The following is a 27,196-nucleotide window of genomic DNA, read 5'->3' on the forward strand; positions in this document are numbered from 1 at the left end:
AGACATTCCCAAATTTATATTAAAAAGCGTGTTTTCTTTTTTACCAACCTCCAACCATTGTACAAAATTAAATCTTAAAATATGACACAGAGATTCTGTCCCTCTCCCTCATGCAAATGTTTCTGTATTAGTCACCCGGCCCGCACTTGGTGTGTCTGTCTTCCTCACTCAGATTGAGGAGGGTTGTGCAAGGGGCTGAGAGTTGAATTTTCAAGAGTGTAGGCGACAGAATATCATCAGGGAGGTGCCCAAGACTTGGCTGGACCTTCCCTACTTCTAACCCAACCCGAAGCCTGTGCTTCTGTTTCCTGGTGTGTGCCCCTCCTTTCCCTCCCGCAGCCCAGCCTCCCTCCTCTTTTTCTGCTGCTTTCCAGCTCTTCCCTGGAGCCTTTGGTAAACAATGCTGACTGCTCCTGCTATAAACCCTGCTCTTTACTCTGGGAAACATGATGCAGAAACATTAGACATCCATGAGAATAAAGGGAATGGGCAGGGCCTTTTCCCTTCAAAGCAAATCACTTTGAACTGGTAAACAACGCACTGAATGGTACCAGAATACTCTGTTTCCCACCTCCCCTTCCCCCAGACTGGGAATTTGCACAGCTGTTGTCACCAGTCTCCTAATCTTTCCGTCGGAGAACACTTGGAGACCCCAAAGGAGCAAGTGCGGGTGCTGGGAGGGACAGCACCGGAGGTAGCAGGTGTCCAAGTTAATTAAATATTTCTTGATTCATTCATCTCATTACATAACCGTCCCCCATGTCAACATCCGATTCGGAAGTGTCACTTTTATCAGAAGGAGAATCTTCAGGCCACGGATACTGCGCAGAGGGGCCGGGGAAGGGCAGCTGTGTCCCTTCTCCACTGGCCACCAGAAGAAGGTTCGATTCTGTCTCGTCGGGGTCCTCTAGCACCACTGTCTCTTCTGGACCAGATGGTAACATTGGAGTGACTTCTGAGTCGTCGTTGTCCTCAAGGGCCCTCACGCACACAGAGTTCAAATCCACGTTGAAGACAATTCTGTCCCCAGACCCCTCCGTGGGGCTGCTGTCCTCCTCGGAAAAGGGGTCCTGCAGCAGGTTCCCTCTCCCCTGGTAGCCCCTACTTGTGCATTCCGACTGCCAGGGGCTGGGCCCTGGTGCCATCAGGGTCTCAGCATCAGCCTCGGGATCGGGCAGGTCACGCTCCTCAGCAGCCGGGTCACTGCAGTCCTCCAAGGTGGCCGAGGACACAGAGGCGGGCCACAGCCTGCCCGTTAGTCCGTGCGTGGTGTAACCACCTGCGCTTGTTCGGGGGGCTGCTTCATTATCGCTGTCACTTTCATCATCATAATTATAATTCCACACTTTCTTCTTTCTGTTGATGTGAATGACCTCCACGGTAGCCACTTTTTCCAACGGAGGCAGCTCGGGAAATACCCAGACTGACAATTTATAAAAATTCTTAAAAAAAAACAACAACAGAGGGTATCAATTCTGAGTGTTTGTTCTTTACTTTTTGACATCATAAAACTTAATGAGGTTAACTACACAGTGATGGGGAAGGTGGTAATGAGGACGATGACAAAAGCAACGACAACAATGGCTAATGGTTACATAGTGTTTACTATTTGCAGGGCACTGCTTTTAGTAATCTACACACGTTATAATTCACTTTACCCTCACAACCGCTCTATGAAGTAGGCTTACTATTCTTATCCCCACTTTACAGATGAGAAAATGAGGCAGAGAGGTTAAGAAACTTGCCCAAGTTTCACAAGTTTCAGGAATACTAAGTGGTGGAGGCTGGGTTTCAAACTAGGAGGCTGCCTGCAGCAGAGGCTGCCCCACTCCTTCCTACTGCCATTTCCTCGCTGCTCCTTGCTTGTCAGGGGAATCTATCCATTTAGTCTGGATAGATTTCAGCCCTGGATTGCTGACATTCTTAAGGGTATCAAGGAACTGTGAGTAAGGAGAGATTCTAGGGAGCCGATTCCACTGGGGTCAAAGCCCTCTGCACTGGAGGACCTTAAAGAGGCAGGTGACCCCTAAAGGGCCAGAGATGAGAAGAGCAGGGAGACTGCAGCTTGCTCTGATCCAGCACCTCCAGGACACAGAAGGTGAGGTGGGCTAAGGAGACTGGCTACAGTGGGGTCATGCTGAGGAGGGTGGTCACGAGATTCCTTTCACAGACCTGGAATCATCAATGACATCCTCCTCCTCTCTATTCTCTTGCTCAGGCTGCCCAATTTGACAAGCCTACTCTTCCCTGACTCTATCCAGACCTAGCCTTGGGATGAATTGTTCCATTGGGTTGTTCATCATTTTTCTTATTGATTTATGGGGGTTCTATATATAATCTATAATCTAGATGCCAATTATTTGTTGATTATTTATGCTATATGTAATTTCCCCCAGTCTCTGGTTTAACATTTTACTCTCTTTATGATAACATTTGATGGAAAGAAGTTCTCAATTTTAATGTAAGAAGATGTATCACTTTTCTTTCTTCATGGTTTCTGCTGAATCTTCCTTGCCCCAAAGTAAAAATCTCCTTTATTGCCTTCTAAAACTTTTAACAGTTTTGCCTTTCACATTACAGTCTTTAATAAGCCTGAAATTGATGTTTGTGTATGGTGTGAGGTAGGGATCCAATTTCATTTCCCCCCATATAGATAACATTTATTGACCTGTCAATCCTTTCCCCATTGCAATTCCTACTTGTCATTAGTCATGTTTCCACATATGTGGGTCTGTCTCTGGGATCTCCATTTGACTAGATCTTTGATAATGCTTTTCAATAAGGTTAGATAATTTTCTCCACAATGGGCTTATGACATCTTCTGTTAGATATCTTCCTTGTTTTTAAAATGTTTTTATTACCATTGTAATGGTATTATAAAAACGGTATGTTTTCATTTAAATCGCATTATTCCATTTAACTGTATGATTCCAAGTTCAAAACCAGGTAAAACTAATCTATGCTGTTAGTAATCAGGAAAGTGGTTATCCTGGAAATGGGCAGTGACTAATAGGTAGGAGAGACTACTGGGGAGGCTGGTCATGTTTTCTTTCTTGATCTGGGTGTGAGTTATGTGGGTACATTGAGTTTGTGAAAATTCACAGAGCTTTTTGCTATGGTTTTGCTATGGTGTACTTAATTTCTTGGATGTTGAAAAGCAACTTATATAAAAATATATTTGTTTTCTAAGTGATTGTTGCTAGTGTATAAAAATGCAAGCATTTTTATATTGATTATTTTGTGTGTAACACATTGCTAAACTTATTAGTCCTAATACTTCGTCTCTAGATTCTGAATTTCTTACTTAGCCAGTCATATCATCTATAAATTATCATTGTCTCTTCCCCCATTTTTCAGACTTTAAGCTCCATAAGGGCACATTTTTTGTTTGCTTTATTCACATCAAAATCCCCAGCACCTATAACATGTGGACACACAGTAAATACACAACACGTATTTGTTAAATGCAAAAGAGGAGAAGGAGGGGGAGGGGAGGGGGATGGGAGAGAGAGAAAAGACAATGTTTAAAATTTTTAATATCTGTTCTTGATTAAACATACATACAGAAACATACTAGACCTAGGGTGTTCTGTTTTACTATTCCTAGAGTTTTTACTTAAACACAGAGTAACAATTTTTAATGGAGAAATACCAGGCAGACACAAGATAACAATACCTCCTGTCATTACTTGGGGTTAACACAGTAACAGGTATAAATATAATTGGCATATAATTTGGGTGCATTTTAAGGATGGGAAGAGCCCCAGGGAGACCTGGGAGGAGGGTTAGTAATGAGTTTAGGTAATTCAGGCAGAAGATTACCTAGGAGGTGATGGGTGTGGTGCTAGGGGCCTTTAAATCTCAAGGCTGCATGAGAAATATGAATGGGAGTGGGATTTACCTAAGACCTCAAGGCCAAAGGAGTACTTGGCCAACGGAACAGTTGCAGTAAAGGCTGAGAGTAAACTTGCAACTGAACACTAACATAAAAGATTCAAAATATACATTGTTAAAGATACAAAGATAAAAGTTACACTGATAGATAAAAACCAACCATCCTTGCAATACAGGGATCATAGTATGGATGAAATCCAACACAGAGCAATTTCCTTCTCATAAGCTACAACCAAATGCCATCTAGGTTCAAATACTAATTGTAAGTAAAACCTCCCAAAGCACCCCTCCCCCCAAACAATCCCTCCCCCAACCCAACCTGAACAAATAAGAAGAAAAAGAAGCGTACATCATCCATAACAAAGAATGAAATCATGCCATTTGCAAAAACTTGAATGGACCTAGAGTTTATCATATTAGGTGAAGAAAGTCAGAGAGAAAGACAAATATCATATGCTATCACTTATCTGTGGAATCTAAAAAAAATGACTCAAATGAACTTATTTACACAACAGAAACAGATTCATAGACATAGAAAACAAACTTACGTTTACCAAAAGGGAAAAGGGACAGGGGTGGGAAGAGATAAATTAGCAATTTGGGATTAACATAAACATACTACTATGTATAATGTAGGTAAACAACCAGGACCTACTGTAGAGCACAGGGAACTATAGTCAATATCTTGTAATAACCTATAATGGAAAAGAATTTGAAAAAGAATATATATATATCCTTCCTGTACACTTGAATCACTTTCTGTATACTTGAAACTAACACAACATTGTAAATAAACTATACTTCAATTAAAAAAAATTTAAAGAAACAAAAGAATTAGAAAATAAAAAGCCTACACTTTTATCACCTGTGGAGGGATATTTATTTGTGGCTGTTAAAAAAATTAGAAGAAGAGGGCGTCCCTGGTGGCGCAGTGGTTGAGAGTCCGCCTGCTGATGCAGGGGACACGGGTTTGTGCCCCGGTCCGGGAAGATCCCACATGCCGCGGAGCGGCTGGGCCCGTGAGCCATGGCCACTGAGCCTGCGCGTCCGGAGCCTGTGCTCCGCAACGGGAGAGGCCGCAACAGTGAGAGGCCCGCGTACCACAAAAAGAAAAAAAAAAAAAAAAAAAAAGAAGAAGAAGAAGGTGAATGAGTTCAAACATAGAAAAATAAGATATTTCTGATAATTTTCTAATGTAGAAGGAAAGTGACACGATAGGGAAAATGAAAAATGATGGGCAAAGTGCTTGAGTCAAAGCACATGAGGAGGCTTTAGAAATATGTAAGATCAATACCCAGACTTGGCTGAGTGCTAAAGGCTCTGAGCAGGAAGAATATGCCTCAGGAAGCAGAGAGAAAATATGAAGACAGAATGGCTGGTTTCACTAACAATGAACACAAATGAGAGCAACTCTGGGGGACAGTTATACTGCGATAAATGAACAAAAGTAGAAAAAAATGATTAATGCCAGCAGAGCTTTGGAGAAAGGTGTCCATCTCTATGTTGACACTAGCATTATAAATTAATCCTTTATATTTTTATATAAGATAAATTCACTTTGTGTATCTATTCCATGGAAGTAATCCAAACTAAAAAGACAACCTGTATAAAAATGTTCATTGCATTGTTCATAATGGCCAAAGACAGACATTGAAAGGAAAAGAAATCAATCCAAATGCCCTACAGTTGAGAAATGATTAAGGGAAAAAGGAGACATTAATAACAATGGAAAACTATGTTGATTATTGAAAATCATATGTGGACGAAGTATAAAAAGAAAGCAGAAAATTCAAAATAGAGGTTTATAGGGACGGAAAGGAATCCAGAGTGATAAAACACCTTGATGTTTTGAGACAATGGGGTTTTCTTCTGTGTAAATATTTAAGCGTACAATAAAAATTCTTAAGTTAAAATGAAAAATAAAGACAGGAATTAAAAAAAAATACCTACCAAAACTTTGGGGGAATTATTTCTTAAGCATATGTAGCCGATCCGTTTCAGCATCATTACAGTGCTTATGACGACAGCAGCCATTAGAAACAGAGTAATTATTCCTCCTATTGTGGCAGATTCCGATGACTCTGTTGATGAAAATTAAACGGCTTTATTTCAAAATAAATCCAACGAACAATTGCGGTTGGGAATAAATGTACATTGATCTGGCAGTGGAGGGGTTTATCAAGGGGGCAAAAGTTGGAAAAACTATTGTTAAATACCAAAGAATGGAAAGTAATCCAAGTACACATTTTAAAAAATTGATAAAAATTCAGTTTCTAAAAGTAAAACTTCTTCCAGTAGATAATTATGCTCTATAACTGCACTGTCCAATATGGCAGCCACTGGCCACATGGGACCATTCAGGTGTAAATTATCAAAATTAAAAAAAAAAAACTTTCTGAGTCACACTAGTCAGGTCTCCAATGCTCAATAGGCACAGTTAGCAGGCACGGCAGGCACGGAGGAGTGGAAAAGGGGAGTCTGTCTGAAGAAAACAACTGCGTCACCCTGAAGCTGGACTTTGGCCACGCCAGGAGCCTAGAACTTGCTTTGTCCTGTTATGAGTTCTCCTTTAGTTTCCTGTCAAAATTACTTTTGGAAAATCTCAATTTTCTGAATGAAAATAGCTTTCTTCCATAAGTCCAACTGGACTGAGAAGAAATCAATAGTTACATGACTAAGGCTCTCTTAAATTTCCAGAAAGACTTTTCTTAATATTAATCCTATAGCCACAGCCTCAGGCAAAACAAGTACAGGAGGGGGCTTCCCTGGTGGCACAGTGGTTGAGAATCTGACTGCCAATGCAGGGGACACGGGTTCGAGCCCTGGTCTGGGAGGATCCCACGTGCCGCGGAGCAACTGGGCCCGTGAGCCATAACTACTGAGCCTGCGCGTCTGGAGCCTGTGCTCCGCAACAGGAGAGGCCTCGATAGTGAGAGGCCGGCGCACCGTGATGAAGAGTGGCCCACGCTCGCCGCAACTGGAGAAAGCCCTCGCACAGAAATGAAGACCCAACACAGCCAAAAATAAGTAAATAAATTTAAAAGAAAAACAAAAAACAAATACAGGAGAGGAAAAAGTAAAGATGGCTCGTATATTTTTAAAGTCTTTCAAAAGGTTAAAGAATGAACAGAAAGAAACTCAGTGAAGGTCTGCTCCCTCAGATGGCAGAAGATTCACAAACCCCTTTCATTCCCATCAAGAATGAATGGGTCATCTTCAAAAAATCTACAAACCATACATGCTGGAGAGGGTGTGGAGAAAAGGGAACCCTCATTTACTGTTGATGGGAATGTAAATTGGTAAGACCATTATGGAGAACACTATGGTGGTTCCTTACAAAACTAAAAACAGAGTTACCATATGATCCAGCAATCCCACTCCTGGGCATTTATCCAGACAAAACCATGATTAGAAAAGACACATGCACCCAATGTCCATTGCAGCACTATTTACAATAGCCAGGACATGGAAGTAACCTAAATGTCCATCAACAGACGAATGGATAAAGAAGATGTGGTACATATATACAATGGGATATTACTCAACCAAAAAAAAAAAAGAACAAAATAATGCCATTTGCAGCAACATGGATGGATTTAGAGATTGTCATACTGAGTGAAGTAAGTCAGGGAGAGGAAGACAAATACCATATGCTTATATGTAGAATCTAAAAAAATGGTACAAATGAACTTATTTACAAAACAGAAACAGAGTCACAGATGTAAGAAAGAAACTCATGGTTACTGGAGGGAAAGGGGGGCGGGAATAAACTGGGAGATTGGGATTGACATATACACACTACTGTATATAAAACAGATAGCTAATGAGGACCTACTGTATAGCACAGGGAACTCTACTCAGTACTCTGTAATGACCTATATTGGAAAAGAATCTCAAAAAGGGTGGATATGTGGATATGTATAACTGATTCACCTTGCTGTACACCTGAAACTAACACAACATTGTAAATCAACTATACTCCAATAAAAAAAAGATGAATGAAGGCATGTCATATCAATGGCAGTTCTACAATCAGATCTAGCCATAAAGGCACACCTTTATAATACAAAATTCTTACACGTATAGAGCTTACATTCCTGAAGAGGATTCTGTGAACCAAAGTGATTTCTTTGGAGAATCAATGATGTCAGGGAATTCTGACCCATGGGTCCACCCCTCCTCCTGCCTCCACCCTCTACCTGAAATTGCCCCCCTCTCTGCACCCTTTCTGCTTAATTTTTCTCCATAGTACTTACCATCACTTGACACACACTATATTTTATTTTTTAATCTTGTTTCTCTGTCTCCCAATATAAGATCTATAAGCTCAGGAATTTTTGTCTGTTTTGTTCACTGCTGTATCCCCAGTATCTAGAAAAGAATCTGGCACATAGCAGACCCCTGATAAATATTTGCCAAATGGGGAATTCCTGGTGGTCCAGTGGTTGGAACTCCGCGCTTGTAATGCAGGGGGCACGGGTTCTATCTCTGGTCGGGGAACAGAGATCCCGCAAGCTGTGCATGCATGTGGCACGGCCAAAAAAATTTTTTTTTTGTCAAATGGATAAGCACAGCTTTCCCTCAGGACCTTACTGAAAAAACCCAACCAATTAGTTTAATGTTTGACAAAGGGGAGACATTCCTCCAGCTCTCTGGACTAAATTCCCCCGTATCAATACTGCCTTAAGATACCAGTGTTCACCACCGAGTCCCAGTAAGTTAACTCTGATCCCAGGTCATCCTTCAAGAATTCCCCACCTGGTCCCTGAGTTTGGCTAGTTGAGGGTGGCTCACACGGCCAGTTTGGATAGTGAGAGGGGCCATGTTATATGAACCTACTTGGTTCCTGAAGTTTCAGACAAGAATTGGGACATGAAATATTTGGATAGTGAGGCATACCTGTACGTTAACTGTCTCACGTAATGATAAAAATAATGGAGGTTGACAATATGCAAGATGATGTGTTCACACCAAGGAAACATGCAGTGATGGGACAGCATGCTGCTGCATGACCATTTCTTAGTGGGTGAAACAGAGAAAAGTCAGGGGAGAAACTGAACCATCACAGAACAAGGATATCAACTTCCAAAGAAGCAGTGCCTTTAGTCAGGCTTGGATTCACCTAAGTGCAGACTGAGTTTCAGCAAACCACTGTCTGTCATGCCATATTACTGGGTTTTTTATTGCTGTGATATTGTGATTTATAATAAGAAGTACATATTTGGTCTTTGTCCCCAGTTCTGAAACCCTTAGAATTTCCTAAGTGATTAGAGCAAAGAAAGTGAAAGGAGCATTTTTTGTTATTCATAACAAGCCCCTCTCAACCTCACTTGGTTTACATTAAGGAGGTGATTTTTGGAAAGCCCCAGAGGATGGGCACTGGTTGCCAGGGGAACCGACCCTGTGATTTAGAGAGTTGGAACTTTCAGCCCCACCCCTTGACCTCTGGGGAAGGGAGAAGTGGGAGGTTGAAGTAATTGCCAATGGCCAAGGATTTAATCTGTCATGTCTACATAAGCCTCCTTCAAAACCCTAAATGATGCGGTTTGGAGAACTTCCAAGCCTTGCCCTATGCATCTCTTCCTTCTGGCTCTTCCTGAGTTGTAATCTTTTATAATAAACAGGAATCTAGTAAGTAAACTGTTTTCCTGACTTCTGTGAGCCATTCTAGCAAATTATCAAAGCCAAGGAGAGGATTGTGGGAATCTCCGATTTATAGCTTGTTGGTCAGAGTCCATGTGACAACGTGACTGGCGTTTAAGTGGGGGAGGGGCAGTCTTGTGGGACTGAGCCCTTAACTTGTGGGATCTGACGCTTTCTCCAAGCAGATGGTGTTAGAATTGAGTTAAATTGTATGACGATGAGCTGATGTGGAAGAAGTGTTTGGTGTGGGAAAAAGCCCCCCACAGATTTGTAGTACAGAAGTATTCTGTTGAGCAGAGGAGAAATAATTTCTGCATTCAATTGGTTTCACAGTTCTGTTTGTTTATAAGATCATGGTATAGTAATAATAATAATAATAATAATACCTGGCCTTTGTCCCTGGTTCTTGGCACAGAATTTCAAAAACCCCTGGAATTTCCTCAGTGATAGAGTGTCTTTTAGGGACCATATCTGAGTTTATGTTAATGTGCTGAACTTCTGGAAATTCTGGTCCCACCCCTGACCTCTAGGGAGGGGAGAGGGGCTGGAGATTGAGTTAATCACAAATGGCCGATGATTTAATTAACCATGCCTACGTAAAGAACCCAATAAAAACTCTGGACAGTGAGGCTTGGGGAAATTCTGGTTGGTGAACATATCAAAGTATAGGGAGGATGGTGTATCCCGTCTCTGCAAGAACAGAAGCTCCTGCCCTTGCAGCCTTCCAGACTATGTACCTCTTCATCTGGCTGCTCATTTGTGTTTTCTATAATAAAATGGTAAGAGTAAGCACAGCGTTTTCCTGAGTTCCATGAGTCATTCTAGCGAACTATTAAATCTGGGAAACTGAATCTGTAGCCAGGTTGGACAGAAGTGTGCGTAGCCTGGGGACCTAGGACCTGTATGGCAAGTTGTAGGACTTGTAGGACTTGCTGGCATCTGTAGTGAAGGCAGCCTTGTGGGACTCAGCCCCTTAGCCTGTGGGGCATGCGCTAACTCTCTGTGGTATCAGAAATGAATCGAATCTCTGGACACTTGGTTGATGTTGAGAACTGGTGTTAGAACACAGATATGTTCATTTGTTTGGGGTTTACATTTTTGTAGGCATGAAGAATCTATATGCAGTTTTAGGTGTGCCCATATTTAACTGACATTATATAAATTATTTAAGCTAAATTCATGAAATAAAATTGGCCTGTGTATCATTCCTTTAAAAGTAGCCTGTGTATCACTTGATTCTGAGGAATACTAGAGAACAAAATCACACTGCCTGGAGTTACAGCAAACACCAGGCACCTTGATGTGTCAGGCACTGGTTAGTGAAGCTCACTTCAGACACAAATAAGCCATAGCACTTACAGTCACTTCCTTATAAATCTCATCTTATTCTATTTTTACTCTGGTAGATCAGAGCATTAAAGAAACTCTCACTGGGGTTGGGGAATTCAGAAAGGCTTCTTTGCGGGGGAGACTTTCACTTTTGGCAAAACAGTTGTAGACCTAGTGACTTCCCGAGAAAATAATCAGCAGTGGACGTTCCTAAGGCTGAAGGACTGTTCTCCCTGCAAATTCCTCCATTCGAAGGAAGGTTCGGGGAGCATGCTGTTTACTGTTCTGATGCTTTGGTCACAGAAGGGCTTTCGGCATTCAGCAGTGACTATCTCATCCACACTGGCCAGTTTCTCTTTCAACTATGAGCTACAGCCAACCTTCCTGAGAGCCAGGCCACATATATGAACCTTACCACATCCATCATTCTACCCTTTGATACCTCTACAGGCAGTTGCTCCGGCAACCCAGCCTCCTCCAGCACTTGGCTTGAATAATGGCCAGGCTAAGGGCACACAGAACTGAACTTGATCCTGACTACCTGAAATAAAAGCAGTTCCACTTCAGGAGGATTTCTGATGTTAAAAAGGAAGATACCTGATTGTCCCCATGGTATGGCAACATAAAAGTGACTTCACCACATGGTAGAGACTGACTGACAGAAAACATCTCTGTGATGTGCCTTGGTTGGAAGAAATGCCTGTGCTGCTCCACGACTTTCAGATCCTTTTCTTGAAACAGGTTTTCCCTCAGAGTAAAAGCAAAACATGAATTTTCAAAAACTGTCATTACCTGATTCCCATCCAGGTTGAAAGAGGGTACATTTTAAGGGAGATCTCTTTATTTTTCTTGGATGTTTAGGCTCAAAATAAACAGATACACAGTAGTTTGTTTTTGGAATTAACTTGTCGATGACATAAATGAAATTTTCAGTGACGTTTCCATTTATTTGGGGTTTATGCTATAAAAATAAACAAAAAAATCAGTAAGACTTTAAGTGAGCATTTCATTTAGAGGCAAGCCTTAAGAGAGTCTTTGGAGATTTGTCTTCAAATCTTAAACAGGGATAGAAATATCATAGGCTTGGCAAGAAAAAGTATTTTATAAGTTACTTGGGGCAAGCAATTTATCACAAAACTACATGTATGTGTATACACACACATACATGCACACGCACACACACATGTACACATACATTTTTAAACCATGAAATCTAGTCTAGCAACTTCCTTTTACAAATGAGGAGGAAAACGTCCCAATGAGGAATAAAGGTCTCCATGATGTCACGTTTGCAGTAAGATAATCTTGCAAAAATAAGAAAATAAGATTATCCTATTTCATTAATGATATGTGTCTATACTTCAGAAACTGCTTTTATACATATTAACTCATTTGATTATCAAAAGAGTCTGCAAAGCAGGCATTATTCCCATTCTCCAGGTGAGGAAACTGCAGCTCAGAGTGGTTAAGTAACCTCCTCAAGGCCACACAGCTTATCTGTGGCAGAACTGAGGCTGATGTCTAGTTTCCCTGTCTTCTCCTTAAAAACACTTTGCCTCTTCTTCCCCAGCTACTTCTGTTCCATTTTGGAATTAAAGAGATGATCTGAAGGTTCTTTCCTGAAGAATAACTTTTGTATAATGTTTTATAGTTTTCAAAGTACATCCTTACCAGTAGTTTTATAAATGAGGATTTCCACCAGCTCAAATACAGCCTTCTATAATAATATTTTTCTGCAAGCTTATATTTGAAAGGGGGAGGAATTATTTTTTAACACCCCGCCCCCGTAGCAAACTAAAAGCTCATGCCTGGAAAACAAGCAATGAGGAAGAAAAAGGACAGAAACCACAAGTGTCATGGTGAGAGGGCTGTCCTCGAAGAGAAACTGCAAACCGACAGTGGAGAGTCAGAACGTCTGGGTTGCATACCTGGCATAGTCGTTGTGGTCATCGTGTGATCTTAAGTCGGCAACGTTTGCTGCCTGTTTCACCAGAAGCTCCCTCCCACTGTGACTCGTATGCGTAGTCCCTGCTCCTCTCGTGCTCATGAGATTCCGTCCACTCTCATCTCCTCCCCCAGACATTGCTCCCTGCCCTGCACACCCCGGAACATTCCTTCTTCACACGAACATGCTGTCATTTCTTCCATCTTAAAGAGTCCCTCCCTCGACCTCACTTTTTCCTCCAGCTACCACAGCATCTCTCTCCTTCCCTTTATAGAGAAACTACGGAGACCTCTTTCCTGAAGTCAGACCACACTGAAGCCTAGACCCTTCAGTTTTAATTGTTCAAATCATTACAGATTTTTTTTTTTTGGCAATGTATTCATTGCCAACTCAGTACTGTTTTGACCACTTACCTTCTTAACGGTCCCCCCTGACTGTTCTTCAATTAATGCTAAGTAAAACTGTAATTCTTCCTCATTTAGTATCTTGGGAGCGACAGACTGAAATTTCACATTGACACTGATGTGGTCTGTAAAACCAACAATCTCAAACTCTGGTGGGTCCAAAGGCAGTGCTTAGAAAACAAAACAAACCCCAAGGTCAGTCAATAAATAGCATAACCGTAATGATACCATTGTCATGATACAACCATACCTCTTTACAACTGTCTTTTAATTCCCCGTGGCCCTCGTTGAGGTATGGGTTATATATTTTTTTTATTGGTGAAAAACTGAGAACAATAAAAGTGAAGTGATTTGTTTACTATTACCACAAGAAATGGAACACAGATTTGGGGATGAAAGTCAGTATTTCCCCAATGTTCAGGTTGTATTCTAAACACAAGAGTGAAAATGACTTCTTCTCATATAATAATAATAATAATAATACATAAACATTGCAGAAATATCAGAAAATACAGATAGGATTGTCTCTGAATGTGGTTAATCCTCTTTTGTCCATGCTGTACGTGTGTAAATATATCTACACATATAAAAACTGAATGAGCGTACACACACACAAACATATAAACTAAAATTAAGTCATTCTTACACTGTTTTGCATGGTATATATTTTCACTTATTTCATAAACATATTAATGCATGTTTATCTACATCATTACCTGGCAAACTATGGCCCGTGGGTTAGATTTTGCACAGCCTGCAAGTTTGGAATGGTTGTTATTTTTGAAAGGGTTGTGAACAAATGAAGGATATGTGACAGAGACCATACATGGCCCACAAAGCCCAAAGTGTTTCTTCTCTGGCCCTTTATAGAAAGTCACTGACCCTGATTCTTCATCATAATTTTTCACAGCTAATTCTATTCCACTAAGCGGCTGTCCCATGATTTAACTAATTCACTCTTTTGAACATTTAGATTGGCTCTAAGTTTTCTGAATAGAATCTATACATCAATGAGTATTCTTAGAGCTCAATCTTTGCATTTGGCTGTAATCATTTCTTTAGGACAAATCATTAGAGGAATTCTGGATTAGAGCAGGCACATGTTAAGCTTTTCAATACATACTGCCAAATACCTTCAGAAAGGCGGTGTCAAAGCACCCTCCCTGCATTTCCTCTAAATCTGGGTATTTACATACTTTTAATATTTACCATTTTGAGTCTTGAAAAATGATATCTCATTACTATTTTAATATACATTCTTTAATGGTCTGAGTACCATGTTCTATAAGTTGGGCTATTTCTTTTCTCTGTGGACACATACACAAACAGGCAAGTCCACAATTCCAGAGAATCTCATAAGTATCTAAGTTTGCTACAGCAGGATTCAGTTGTCAGCTGAATGCGTGCTTTGCTAAGCACATATATGTGAGGATACACCTACACAGCCTTTCAGAGGGCCCTGAAGTCGAGTCCTTCTCTTGGAAACAGGCTGCAGATCAGGACGCTGAAGAAGTGATGGAGTCTGGCTGAGAGCCGCTGCCAGCTGCTCTGTAGCTGTTAACACAAGGGCCAACGGGAGCTGACTCCAGTTGTAGGGAAAGAAAGAGAGGGCAGACCCGCTCTTGGGATCCAGTCTTCTCTGAGTCTGGGCCCCGCGTGCGCACACACCTGGGCGTTCACACGTGCAAGAGCTACTGGGCTCTGATCTGGGGCAGGGGCTGAAGTATTAGGAAAACATTGGCCCAAGGAGTTGTGACAGCTCTTACAGGCCATCCGAACTCCATTCCCCACTTCCTGTTGGGCTGTGAAACAACGCAAAACGTAGCAGCTTCTATACACCAGAAATGAACACAACACTGTAAATCAACTATACTTCAATAAAAAATAAATTCAAAAGAAAAAGAGCAGCTACTACTGCCTGAATGCCTGCCTCGTACAGGCATGGATGCAAAGGACAGGTTAGCATTCCACTTTTTGGAGAAGAAAACGGAGGCTCAGAGAAGAAAAGTTACCACTCCACGGTTACAGAGTTGGAAGTAGCAGGGCCAGGAGGTGAACCTTAGCCCTGCATCTAAAACACCTTTGTAGAACTTCCAACTTCATGGCAAAGCACATAACGATGATCTTGGTGATGATGATGAAGATAATAAACAAGACTGACTCACTGTCCATTGCCAGGAAGAAAGAGCCCACACAACTGACCAGCGCTGCGTTCCCTCTGAATCCAACCACTTTGGGGATGTACATCTCTGTCATGTTTACCCACACATCTGTTAGGTCACAGAATGATCTTGTGATATTTGTACAGTCCCCAACGATCTTCATATCTTCTTGTTTACTTTGAAAGGCAAAGAAATAGTAAAAGAAAACTTTAGCATTTATGTGACAAGAATCCACTAACTGCAAGCCCCACTTCCACATCCTTGTCTAGCTCTGCTCAAATGTCCCTGTGTTGTCATCTGCCCTCACCACCTTATTTCAAATGGCACACCTTACCCTGTGCCCCCCACCCCTCTCTCTTGATCCCTCTTTCCTGTCTCTATTTTTCTTCATACCATTTGCCACCGCCTGCCCCATTATATCTTTGTTTACTGATATCTCTGCCTACTTTCAGAATGTCTGCTCCAAGAGAGCAGGGATTTTGGTTCATGGTTTGACCCCTGGCATGTAGTAGGTGCTCAGTAAATATTTGCTGTATGAATGAACGAGCAAATGTTGGGCGTTCATGGCAGAGGCCCCAGATCTCCCTGCCCCTACAGGACAATCATGAATGCCCCTCGCTGAGAACCCCTCTCTCTCTGGCTGAGGACCACATGGTCCAGTCCTAAGTCAGCCTGTGCTATATGGGGACAACACAGACATCTGCTCTCTTAAGCTTTAGAAAGGTAGGTGGGTGATACATGTGACTGCCTAACGCAGGGAGAAACTTAACGACTTTAGCAGGTACCAAAGAGAAACCCACAAGAGGCCCTCCAGTGGGTCAGTCAGCAGCAGCAAAGAGCTATAAGCCAAATAAACAGCCAACAAAAGGACACCCCGAAGGGCTACTGGATCAAAGTAATGGCTTAGGAGGGTGATTGTTAGATGTGGTAAGAAGAGAGCCAAAGAGGGCTCCATCCATTAGGTCATGAGTCCCTCAGCAACCCCTAATTAGGGAAGATTAGCACAGAGAAGGTACACTCTGCGTTGGTTAGTGACCAAGCCAGACTTTGGACCTGGGCCTGTCTTAGTCTGGGCCAGGCAGCTTTCTGATGTGCCACATGCCTCCCCGAGTAAAGGAAAGTAAACACAACCCATCAATATGGTCACCAGATCTTTGGACTTCTGTCCTCAGAAAATGCGGCACTTTTCAACACCCAGACTTACTGAGTTAGAGAAATAATTGTGAAAGACAGACACAATAATTATTTTGCTTCTGAGGCTTTGACATGTTGAAATTAGCTTTGGTTCTAAATGCAAGCTTTGTCAAAAATAACTCTGGGTTGTTAAAGTATTCAGTGTAATTAAAAATGGATGGGTCTTTTGTCTTTAGACTTTTAAAGCTCTGATTAAAAAACCGAAATTGAGAAGGGGCGAAAGAGGGGGAGAGAGAGAAAAGCTCTATCACAAGTAAGATCACCTCTTCCCCACTCCCCACATTATAAAAGGTAATATATTTAGCAAGAGAAAAATGAAATGTCAAACCAACCTCATGATGGTGTACCATAATGTATAGTGAGTTGGTACAATTGAATGGTTTTTTAATTCCCATGATAAGATTGACTGCAAATTTCGTAATGTCATCTTTAAAGTGCAAGATTCATCTGAAAAATCTAAAGGGAACAAGAGGAGAAAAAAAAAAAGAAACAGAGATTGAAATTTGGAGCCCAGCGTTGTACCTCGGCCACTGTTCAAACTGTCCCTTGAGATCTGGAGCCCGACACTTCTAGCAGAGAAGCCCTCCCAAGAGCCCTGGGATCTTGGAAACACAGAAGGAACTGGTTTGGCTGGACACAAGAAATGAGCTAATACGATTAATAGATAAGCAACACATTGTCAGGGTGGACAAGCTGAGGAAACAGGAACTCAGCACTTGTAAACAGAATTTGGGCTCACCCAATTATCACTGACTCAGCGGCTGTTTGGATCAAAACAGTCTATGTCATCCTGGGCCACCCCATCCTCTCAAGTCAACCCTTAACCCCTCCTCCAGTCCCCCTAAGTAGCTTGGCCCATGGCAAGCTTTCCCTCCTCTGAATTCCCCATCACAGAGAGGAGAGGGAGAATGTGTGTCCAGATTGAATCTTCCATTTCATCCCCAAGCCTATGCTGAAGTATTGATAGGTGCTATTAACAAACCCATTTTACAGACTGTGAAATTGAGAAGTTGAGTTATGTAATGTTAGGTAGCTGGGAAGTGGCAGCAGCAAAGGAAACTTCACAGCTACATTTGTCAAACCATGCCTTATATGGTTAAAGTTTCAAAAAGCATCTAAGTTTCCTGTGGTTAGGACCTGGGCCTTGGCTTTTTGGTTTCTAAATCTTCATCCCCCAGGGCTCATCACAAGGCTGGATACATATTCAATGCATAGTGATGTTCTGTGGACAGGTTTATATGTAAGTAAGAAATTTAGTTTAAAAAAATGTGTTTTCCCTTATCTGGTACCAGGTACCGGGTACCAGGTGGAAGAATGCAAATTAATGGGAAATTATTTCTGGATGATGTTTTGTTTGGTACAGTCTGTGTCTCCTCATTCTTCTATTAGTAAGAATATTAAGAGGTGAATATTCTTTTAAGGGGTTTAAAGATTAACTCTAGTGTTAATTTCTTATAATAGTTTTATGAGACAAATGTGAAAACCAGTATTGGCTAAATTCTCCTTTAACAGGGAAAGTTTGTTTTTTTTTTTTTTTTTTTGTGGTACGCGGGCCTCTCACTACCGTGGCCTCTCCCGCTGCGGAGCACAGGCTCCGGACGCGCAGGCTCTGTGGCCATGGCCCACAGGCCCAGCCGCTCCGCGGCATGTGGGATCTTTCCGGACTGGGGCACGAACCTGCGTCCTCTGCATCGGTAGGCGGACTCTCAACCACTGCGCCACCAGGGAAGCCCAGGGGGAAAGTATTTGAGGAAAAAGATTCAAACAAAATGGCAACAGATCTGGGATCAGGAATCATATTTCCCACACTTTTGACTTCTAAATGGTCACTCCAACACTCTGACCCTTACACAAAATTTTGTCAAGCCAAGAAAAATCTCTTACCAGGCAAAACATACGAAATACCAAACACGAGGCTGATGTGCACTGGGAAGAAGAAAAACATGTTAGACAAGCAACAACACTTTCACCAGGTTCAATTTACGATTGCTACTCTGAGTCTGGGATTCTTCCTCACAGATGTATTTATATTGGATTGAGACTTTTCTTGCGCTAAAGAAAAAAGCTCAAGTAAATGGTTCTTTTTTTTTTTTGCGGTACGCGGGCCTCTCTCACTGTTGTGGCTTCTCCCGTTGCGGAGCACAGGCTCCAGACGCGCAGGCTCAGCGGCCATGGCTCACGGGCCCAGCCGCTCCGCGGCACGTGGGATCTTCCCGGACCGGGGCACGAACCCGTGTCCCCTACATCGGCAGGCGGACTCTCAACCACTGCACCACCAGGGAAGCCCAAGTAAACGGTTCTTAGAGAGCTGACTTTGGTATCAGCAGCTCGTTGTCTAAGGATGTTTCGTCCTGATCGGATCCAAAATAAGATGTTTGGGAGCTGATCCTAGTCGTGAGGGTTGGCTGGTTGAGGGACTGTCCTGAGAGGCAGTCATCTGTCTGGAACAATTCTCAGAATATGAATAAGCATGTTGCTAATTAAAAAACTTCCAAGGTAAAGATATTTACCAGGGTTGGTGGAAGAAGAAAGGTCTTGGTGATGGGAAGTAGGGATTCTCATTTGTTTCCTGGATGTCACCACGACTTGGCGAGTCGGGGGGCGGGTTAGGGGCATTTTTAGTAGGTGGGGGAACAAGGCTGTCATATACTCTCCAATGCATGGCACTTGTCTGGGGAGAAGTGACCAACTCATAAATACTGATAAACTATGGAACAGATGACACAGTGATACTGAAATAGAATCAAAAGAATGGTAAAGAAAAGGCACACATGAATAGGGCTATGGAAAAAGAAATCAATAATAAATGAAGTGTGGAAATCAAAGTTCAGGGATGACTTTTTGGTTTTGTGTTGAGGAGGGAGATAAGGCGTCTGGCCTCTTTCCAAAGTAGGAATAGAGTGATAAACTCCACCCTGGATTAGAATGAGGGTATTAAGGGAAATTACTCTTCAAATTACAGTGAGGTTAACACTGTTCATTATTGAGCCTTAAGTTAATTATTATTTGTTTGTTTTCCTAAAACAACAGTAGGGCAGAAACCCATTGTGAATCAAACCATTAACGTTTGTTTCCTATCTACGTTCCAATTGGCTCTTTTTTTTTTTTAACATCTTTATTGGAGTATAATTGCTTTACAATGGTGTGTTAGTTTCTGCTTTATAACAAAGTGAATCAGTTATACATATACATATGTCCCCATAGCTCTTCCCTCTTGCGTCTCCCTCCCTCCCACCCTCCCTATCCCACCCCTCCAGGCGGTCACAAAGCACCGAGCTGATATCCCTGTGCTATGCGGATGGGCAGCTGACACTGGATCCTCAAGGCAGGGAAATCAATTGGCTACTACTCCCTAACAGGGTCCCTGGCAATGGAGCTATGAGAAAAGTAACACTTACCCATGGGATACATACCCATGGGATACAAATTAAGTGGTCCAACCGCTGAGACATTCTGGCTCAAAACCATCTTTGTTATTTTATATGTCCTTTCTTTACTTTCACATCTGAAAAGTAATCAATATTAGGTGATCAAAATTCTGAAGTGTCTAATTAAACTGCAAAGATAACGGGCAAAGACAAGACAATGAAAGATCAGCAGGAGATTCCTGATTCCAGGCCCTTCTGGGAGCTGGACCATTTACCTCATTACACGAGCAGCTTTACCTCAGCTTCTGGGACCAATTCCCTACCTAGGCAGGTAGAAATTTTAAATTTAACTTTTGAACAGATAACACAGTCATTTGGTTCCAAAACTTTAAACATACAAAAAAGTAAATAGTGAAAAGTCTTGCTTCCTTCAGAAAACTATTTTTATTTGTTTTTTTGGTGAGTTCTTCAGAATATCTTCATGCATAAGCAAAAACAAACATGTACTCTTATGCCCCCCCAGCCCTTTTTTTTTTTACACAGAGATAGCATATACATTCCCTGTCCAATTCCTGCTTTTTCTACTTAAAAATATATTTGGGAGATCTTTCTACACCAGCACCAAAGAGAATTTCCTTGTGTTTTTAAATAGTTGCATAGTCTACTCTATGGACATACCATGATTTATATAATCAGTCCCCACGACGAACATCTGAGTGGCTCCCAACTGTTTCTGCAATGGATAATCTTGGAAATGCCTTATTCTGCACATGTCAAGTCTAAGTGTGAGAAAGATTCCAGAAGTAGGATTGCTAGGCCAGAGGGTGTATCAGTCAGGGTCCCAGCAGGAAACAGCACATTCAAGTTAGGATAACTTGAGGAAGATTTTAATCAAGGGACTATTTACAAATGTGTGAGCCAGATGCAGGCCAACCATAAGGAAGAGTGTAGTATCTGAAACTAACAACAGCAGGGGTTCTTATCACCCTGGGCTTGAGGCGCAGGGGGAAGATATCAACACTGGAATTTGGAAGGAGAGAATCCTGTGTGAGGAGCTAGGATGTAAGCCGATCCTAGGTGACTGTGCAGCGAGGGGGCTGAGGGATAAACATTCCTCACTGTCTCCTCTTACCTGGGGCTCCCCATTGGCTGAACCCAATCAGAAGTCACAGGACAAGGCTGCGGGCAGCTGTACCCGTACAAGACAGGATCCCAGGGCACAGTAAAGGGTGGGCAAGGTGGAGGCTGGGTTTGCAGGGGCAGACAGAAGAGACCTGGCACAAAGGGGCCGTTTGTAATTTTTCCTGCTTTTTTTTGGCCGCACAGCGTGTGGCTTGTGGGATCTTAGTTCCCCGACCAGGAATCGAACCCGTGCCCTCTGCAATGAAAGCGCAGAGTCCTAACCACTGGACCACCAGGGAAGTCCCTGCATTTGTAATTTTGATCAAAACGGTCACACTCTCGCCGCTTGTGGCTGTACCAATGTACACAACTGCCTGCGACGTGTGAGAATTTCTGCTTCCCCACAAAGGAAGTGCTTGTGGGGATGGATAATGATTATGATCACGATAACCATCAAGCTCTTGGATTTCTAAAAATAAATTCATAAACGCACAGTTGTCTTCAGACTAATATTCATTTTGTATTTCTCTTCTTCTGGGTAAGATTGAGCATGTTTTCATATATGGAAGAGCTATTTCCTTTCTTGTTAACTGTCTGTATCCTTGTCCATTTTTCTATTGAGCTGTTGCTTTCTTTTCTTACTGGTTCGAAGGAGCTTTTAAAGTATGAGGGAAACTGGCCCTTTGTGATATGAATCACGTCTTTTTAAATTTTTCTCTGCCGTTGTCACTTTTCTCTGTCACTTGTCCTTTGATTTGCCTGTGCTATCTGTGTTTTTTTAATTATTTTTTTATTTTTTATTTTTATCTGTGTTTTTTAAACCATGCAGAAACTTCTGGGTTCTATGCTTTCAGATTTAAAGGTATTTTCTTCCTTAGCACCTATATTTTGAGTTACAGCTAGAAAGTCTTCCTCCCTCCAAGGTGAGAAAGGAATTCTTCAAACATTTTAAGGAACCCCCAATCGGTCTCATTCCTTCTCTCCCTCGGAGCTTTTGTCTCCCTCCATCCAAACAACTGGGTATTCTTCAGTCCCCCCAAACACTGAGGCAGCATCAAGCCCCGAGTCAAAATGAAAATGGGAGCATGCCTTGAAGTAGCAAACTCAAGAAGCAAACCAGACTCAGGAAGATAGCCAGGAGGAAGAGAGGGTCCCCCCAGGCACACAGCCAGCTCAAGAAGCACTCTCTCATGCACAGGGATACTCAGGGCCAGTGCCACTCCCCACAGGTGCACACATGCACTTGCACCTGAAGGATGCTGGGAACCCTCTCCTGTTGCCACCCAGCACACCAGCCTGGGATGGGCTTGGGAAAATCAAACCCTGAGTCTCCCCTTTCCAAGGATCTGCTATCCCAATCCACGGCGTGCTGGTGACGCTGAAGTGTCTTTAAACCTCTGCTCCTGGCCACGCTATGTACCTGAATCAAGGCTGACCTAGAAACTTCACCCGCGATGGACCAGCTAGCCAAGCCCTGGGTGAGGCGGGCCAGGGGCAGCTTCCAAGTCTGCCTGGCCTACCCTCCCTGTACACATGCCAGGTGGGCATCAGTGCAACATGGGAGTCTCCCACTGGATGCAACCCAGCTGCTGCCCCCATGAAGAGTGTCAACAGTCAAGGGGTGTAGAGAGAGAGGCCAGGCAGGGTCCCCATCCTGCAGAGAAGGGGCGAGTAAGACCCAAATGTGAACTGAGACTCCAAGCTTGCCGTGTGTTCCATTGTCCCGCCAGATTTCACTAACAAAACACAAGTTCAAAGATAAAATGATTAAGAATTTCAAGACAACCACAGGAGAGCAATCAACCAAGTGTGGGACTCTTCTACATGCAGGGTCCCTGGGGACTGAAGCTGGCCCTGGCCACAGTGATGAGAGTAACGAGAGCTTCAGGAAGCCTGATCTGTTTGGAGTCCGGGAGGGTTTTAAAGAGCTTCATGAACAAATCCAGGCAGGATGCCAAGATGGGAAATTAGATTTTCCAAGCAAGCAAGAATCTAGTACCAGAAGCCTAACTGGAAGTGGAGTATGAGTCACCAGGAACAAAGAGAGGGAAGAGGCGTCCCCTGGCCCAGCGCAGGAGAGCGGGACTTCTAATTGTGTAGCGCTGTGTGTGTACATCTCAGCTGCTGAAGACAGGGAAGGTTTTGCAGATGCAGAACAAAGGCAAAGATGTGATACCATCAGAACAAAACAGAGGGACCAGAGGCCACAAGACAGATGACCAGATAACAAGGGAGTCACACGCAAAGTGGCATTCTACAACCCTGGTGCGCCCAGCACCTAGGGAACGTCCACAACCGTGCAGGCCCTCTGCTGAGGGGTAATGATGGGAGATGACATCACATCTCACAAAGATATCTCTGTGGATGTTCTGAATGGATACGATATTATGGGATAAGTTGAGGTGCCTGGATAGCTCATGGGTGGTAGGTGGCAATTGTGACTTGGAATCTTTTGGATTTCTCTAGAAAACGCTGGGTGAGACCTGATAGCGTGATAGTCAGGAGGACTTTTTAATGTGTTTCTAGCTTGAATTCAAGTCTGCCGTTTTGTGTGCTATGAAATGCCAGTTGTAACTCGGTGATTCTTCACTTGGATTAAATGCTCACGTTCGCACTTAGATCTGGCTTTTGCACAATATAAAGGAGAATGGTGAAATCCATGCTAGTAATTAAATTTATGTTTTTTTACTTAGAATGATCTTCAATAGAAAAAAAAAAAAAAGGGCAAGTTGAGAGACATCATTGAAGAAAAGAAAAAGCTTTATATTTCAGTACCTTTGGTGGTACTTTTTCCTCCTGTTTAATCCAATGGGGCCCTGCATTTTAATTTTGCTCTGGGCCTTGCAAATTCTGCCACCAGCCCAGCCTGTAGTTCACTGCTGCCTGACAAGAAACCAAAGCCTTAGGTTGAATTCAAGGCTGCCGCCAGCCTTTCCAGTGTTCCCACTGCTGTCCCACACAAGTGCGGAGCTCTGGACGACACATCACATCCTGCTCCGATGCTCCCCTCACCACCCACCCTGCCCCCTCCCCGACTCCCCACCCAGCAATCCTTGCCATTGCTACCGAACAAAAAAACTATCCATTTTTAAGGCCCAGCTCAAAGAGATGCAACCTGGGCAAAATGATCCTTCTCTGAATTTCAACTCCTCCTAAACAGACAGACAGACAGACAGACAACCCTCACGGAACTTGCTGCCCCCTATTCTCCTGGTAGAGAGCAGAATGCTGTCTTTTCTCCTACCCAGCACAGCCTGACACCTTGCGCATCTTTGCTAATCAATGAATGAATGGATTCAGAAAGACTCTACAAATAAAACTACATGCTTTTTCTCCTGGAAATTAAAAAAAAAAAAAAATACAAAAAAAAAGCACAAAGAAGAAAGTAACAATCATCTTTATTTTTTACCACCAAGCACCAACCATTGTTTACATCTTGGCATATTTGTTTCTAGTTTATGTCTTGTTTTGGTAAAAATACTTCTACACGCTCATTAAAAAAATTAAAAATAATGTATAAAAGTAAAATCCCAGCATCCTGATATTTCCATCATTAACATTAGGTGAACAGAATCCCAGAGATCTTTCTGTGCATAGACACACACAACACACACTCACACAGATGTTTCTGTCTAAATTTAATTTTCCTTGGAAAACAACTGAAGCAAAGGCTGAAGAAATTGTTGACATTTGAATTATTTCCGTAAGAAAGAATAGCTCCCTAAAATATCCCTTTAAAGTTAAAGAAAATTACAAAAGACATTAGGAAGTTGGAATATGATCTGTTCACGGCATTCTAACTGTTCCACCCTGTTTACTGATCCATGCTTTCAAACAAGAGAACTAGGACTTCCTTGGTGGTGCTGTGGTTGGGAATCAAGTCATTTCCTGCGACAAACAGGTCAAACCTTATCACTGATGCGCACATTACTAGGAAACATTTTCTTTAGAGCAAATTTTGCTATGGCCTCGCTTCCACCCCTTTCGTCTCTAAGCCAGAACTGGAGGGGGGAGGATACTTGGAAACCTGTCCAAGATGCGGGACAAGTGACGGAAGGCCTGTTGGTCTCAGCCGCCGGAGTCAGTTAGTGTGACACCTGGGGGGGGGGGGGGGGACTCCAGCCCTCTCGCTGGCTGCACCTGCCTCTGCACCTCCCACCTCGTTCCGCTCAGTTTCTAAGACTTCTTGCCAAACAAAAGCAAGGAAATCGAACAAACATTAAAAGAGAGAGACAGACAGACAGACAGACGGGACATCTAGAGTTTCTCAAAGCCATCGCTAGCCACACAAGTGGGTTGATGGATCCAATTAACTGGGTTTAACTGGTTTCTTTGGTCAGGGTTGAAACGCGAGCGTCGACTCGCACCCGGTTCCTCATTCTTTCCCGACCCTGGAGGGGGACCCACTCCTGTCCCCGCGACGCTGTCCCATCGCCCCGTCCTCCCTCCAGCTTCCAAGCGATGGGTCTGAAAGGACATAGGACACTCCAGCTCCGGTGGCCCCTCCGTGACCCTCTCTCGCCCGGGAACAAGGGACTGGCTAAAGTCAGTTTGCTCTCTTGGAGGGCGGGCGGAAAACCCCGGACCGGAGACCCGAGCCGGTAACCCAGTTTTGCAAGGCGCTGTGGATCGAGAGGCGTTTTACTTTTGAACTTGACAGTGGCTCTCATCTCGCAGCGGCCCGCACCCTCGGTGTGGGAGGTGGTGGAGCCGCAGGGCTGGGCGCGTGAAGACGGCTCCCAGGAGGGGCGAGGAGCGCGGGGCGGCCGGCCAGGGCCGAAGGCAGCGCGGCCGCGGGGGCCAGTCAGTGGACCCACTCCAACGACCCGCCGGGTCGCGGGGGGCGTGGGCAGGGGGCGGCCCCCGGGAGAAGGGCGGCGGCAAAACCCCCCCGGCCCGGAGCGTCGGCGGGAGCCCGTGGAGTCCGGGTCGTGGGAGAGACAGGAATCTGGAGAGGGATTCCGGGAAGCGGCTGCGGGGAGGCGGCGTTCGCCCGGTCCCCGCCACCCCAGTAGCCCCACGTTACCTCGGCTGTTTGGCCTCGCCGTTGTCCTCAGGGTGCCAGCCTCGGGCGCACCCTCCGCAGCCGGGCTCCGCCGCCACCCCTCCGCACCCCTGGTCGGCGCTCGCGACCAGGATGCGCGCGGCTGGCGGCCCCTTCGGCAGTGACGGCTGTCGTAGGGCAAAGGCGAGAGAAGTGGCGGGGTGGTGGCCCTCAACCTCCGCTCCGAGGATGCCCCGGATAGGTCCTCGGGGTCTCCTCCCCGAGAGGTGGAGCAAGTCTTTAGGGCGGGTGCGCGCTCCGAGCGCCGGCCCCCAGCGGAGAGCTCGGGCCCAGGCGGGGCGGGGACACCAGGTCTTGGTAATTTACCCAGATTTATTAAGACGGCGCCTTCCGCCGCCACCCCTCTTCCATGTAAGCTCCACTGGGGAAGAGAGAAAGGATTTTGGCTGTTGTGTTTACAGCAGGGCTGGAACAGTGCCTGTCACTTAGAACAATACCTAGCACATTTAATCTACTCAATAAAAATGTGTTGAATGAATGGAACGAAAGACCGAACGGGCTCTCTCCTGCACCACCCCCTCTTTACTAGTTCCACAAATTGCTCAGATCATAATTCTCCAATCAATAAAACAGGGATAAAAATAGCTATCATTGAGTCGTAAAGGCTTGGTATAGTTCCAGGCTCAAGCAGAACTTTGTAAACATGGTAAATATTGGCTCCCTCCCCCTTCTCTGTGGGTCTTTCCTCTGTGCTCCTGGTTGCCCAGTCCTCCACCGATCAACGTCTTTGGGGGTAGGTAGAGAGGAAAGACAGTCCCTCATTATTTTGTTTACCTATCATTTATATCCCATCAATTTCCAAAATAGAACATGAGGTAGCTTTCAGTAAAATGTATGTAAATTAAAAAAAAATTATTTCTATTTATGTTTTGGCCGTGCCTAGGGGCATGCCAGATGCAGGATGCTAGTTCCCCAACCATAGTTGGAACCGTGCCCCCAGAAATGGAAGGGCGGATTCCTAACCACTGGACCACCAGGGAAGTCCCAAATGTATGTATATTTTAAACATTAAAGCTACTGAAATGTACATGTTAAAATCCTTTTGAAGGAGGAGAAGAAAAAGAAAAAAC

The 27,196-nt window shown here is 43.7% G+C and overlaps 1 protein-coding gene across 8 annotated transcripts; it reads right to left on the minus strand.

Annotated features, from left to right (window-relative positions):
* Nucleotide 1: 1 nt before the first annotated feature.
* Nucleotides 2–26,269, minus strand: IFNAR2 (interferon alpha and beta receptor subunit 2). Of its 8 annotated transcripts, XM_089910292.1 has the most exons (11): nt 26,088–26,269; nt 20,215–20,262; nt 19,970–20,076; nt 19,082–19,303; nt 18,456–18,497; nt 16,904–17,027; nt 15,381–15,553; nt 13,225–13,385; nt 11,659–11,827; nt 5,845–5,975; nt 2–1,442 (listed from the first exon to the last, which is right to left on the minus strand). In XM_089910292.1, exons 2-11 carry the CDS (start codon nt 20,217–20,219, stop codon nt 735–737), a joined length of 1,842 nt encoding a protein of 613 aa, XP_089766418.1. In that variant the 5' UTR covers nt 20,220–20,262; nt 26,088–26,269; the 3' UTR covers nt 2–734. The 8 variants fall into 8 exon arrangements, with proteins under 8 accessions (XP_089766418.1, XP_022408679.1, XP_030616762.1 ...); XM_022552971.3 differs by lacking the exon at nt 20,215–20,262 and having other exon boundaries at nt 19,985–20,076; XM_030760902.2 differs by lacking the exon at nt 20,215–20,262.
* Nucleotides 26,270–27,196: the final 927 nt, after the last annotated feature.

This window comes from Delphinapterus leucas, chromosome 4 (genome assembly GCF_059928025.1).
Source record: "Delphinapterus leucas isolate spDelLeu-1000000601 "Yukka" chromosome 4, BTC_Dleu_Yukka2, whole genome shotgun sequence".
Classification (NCBI taxonomy): Eukaryota; Metazoa; Chordata; class Mammalia; order Artiodactyla; family Monodontidae; genus Delphinapterus; species Delphinapterus leucas.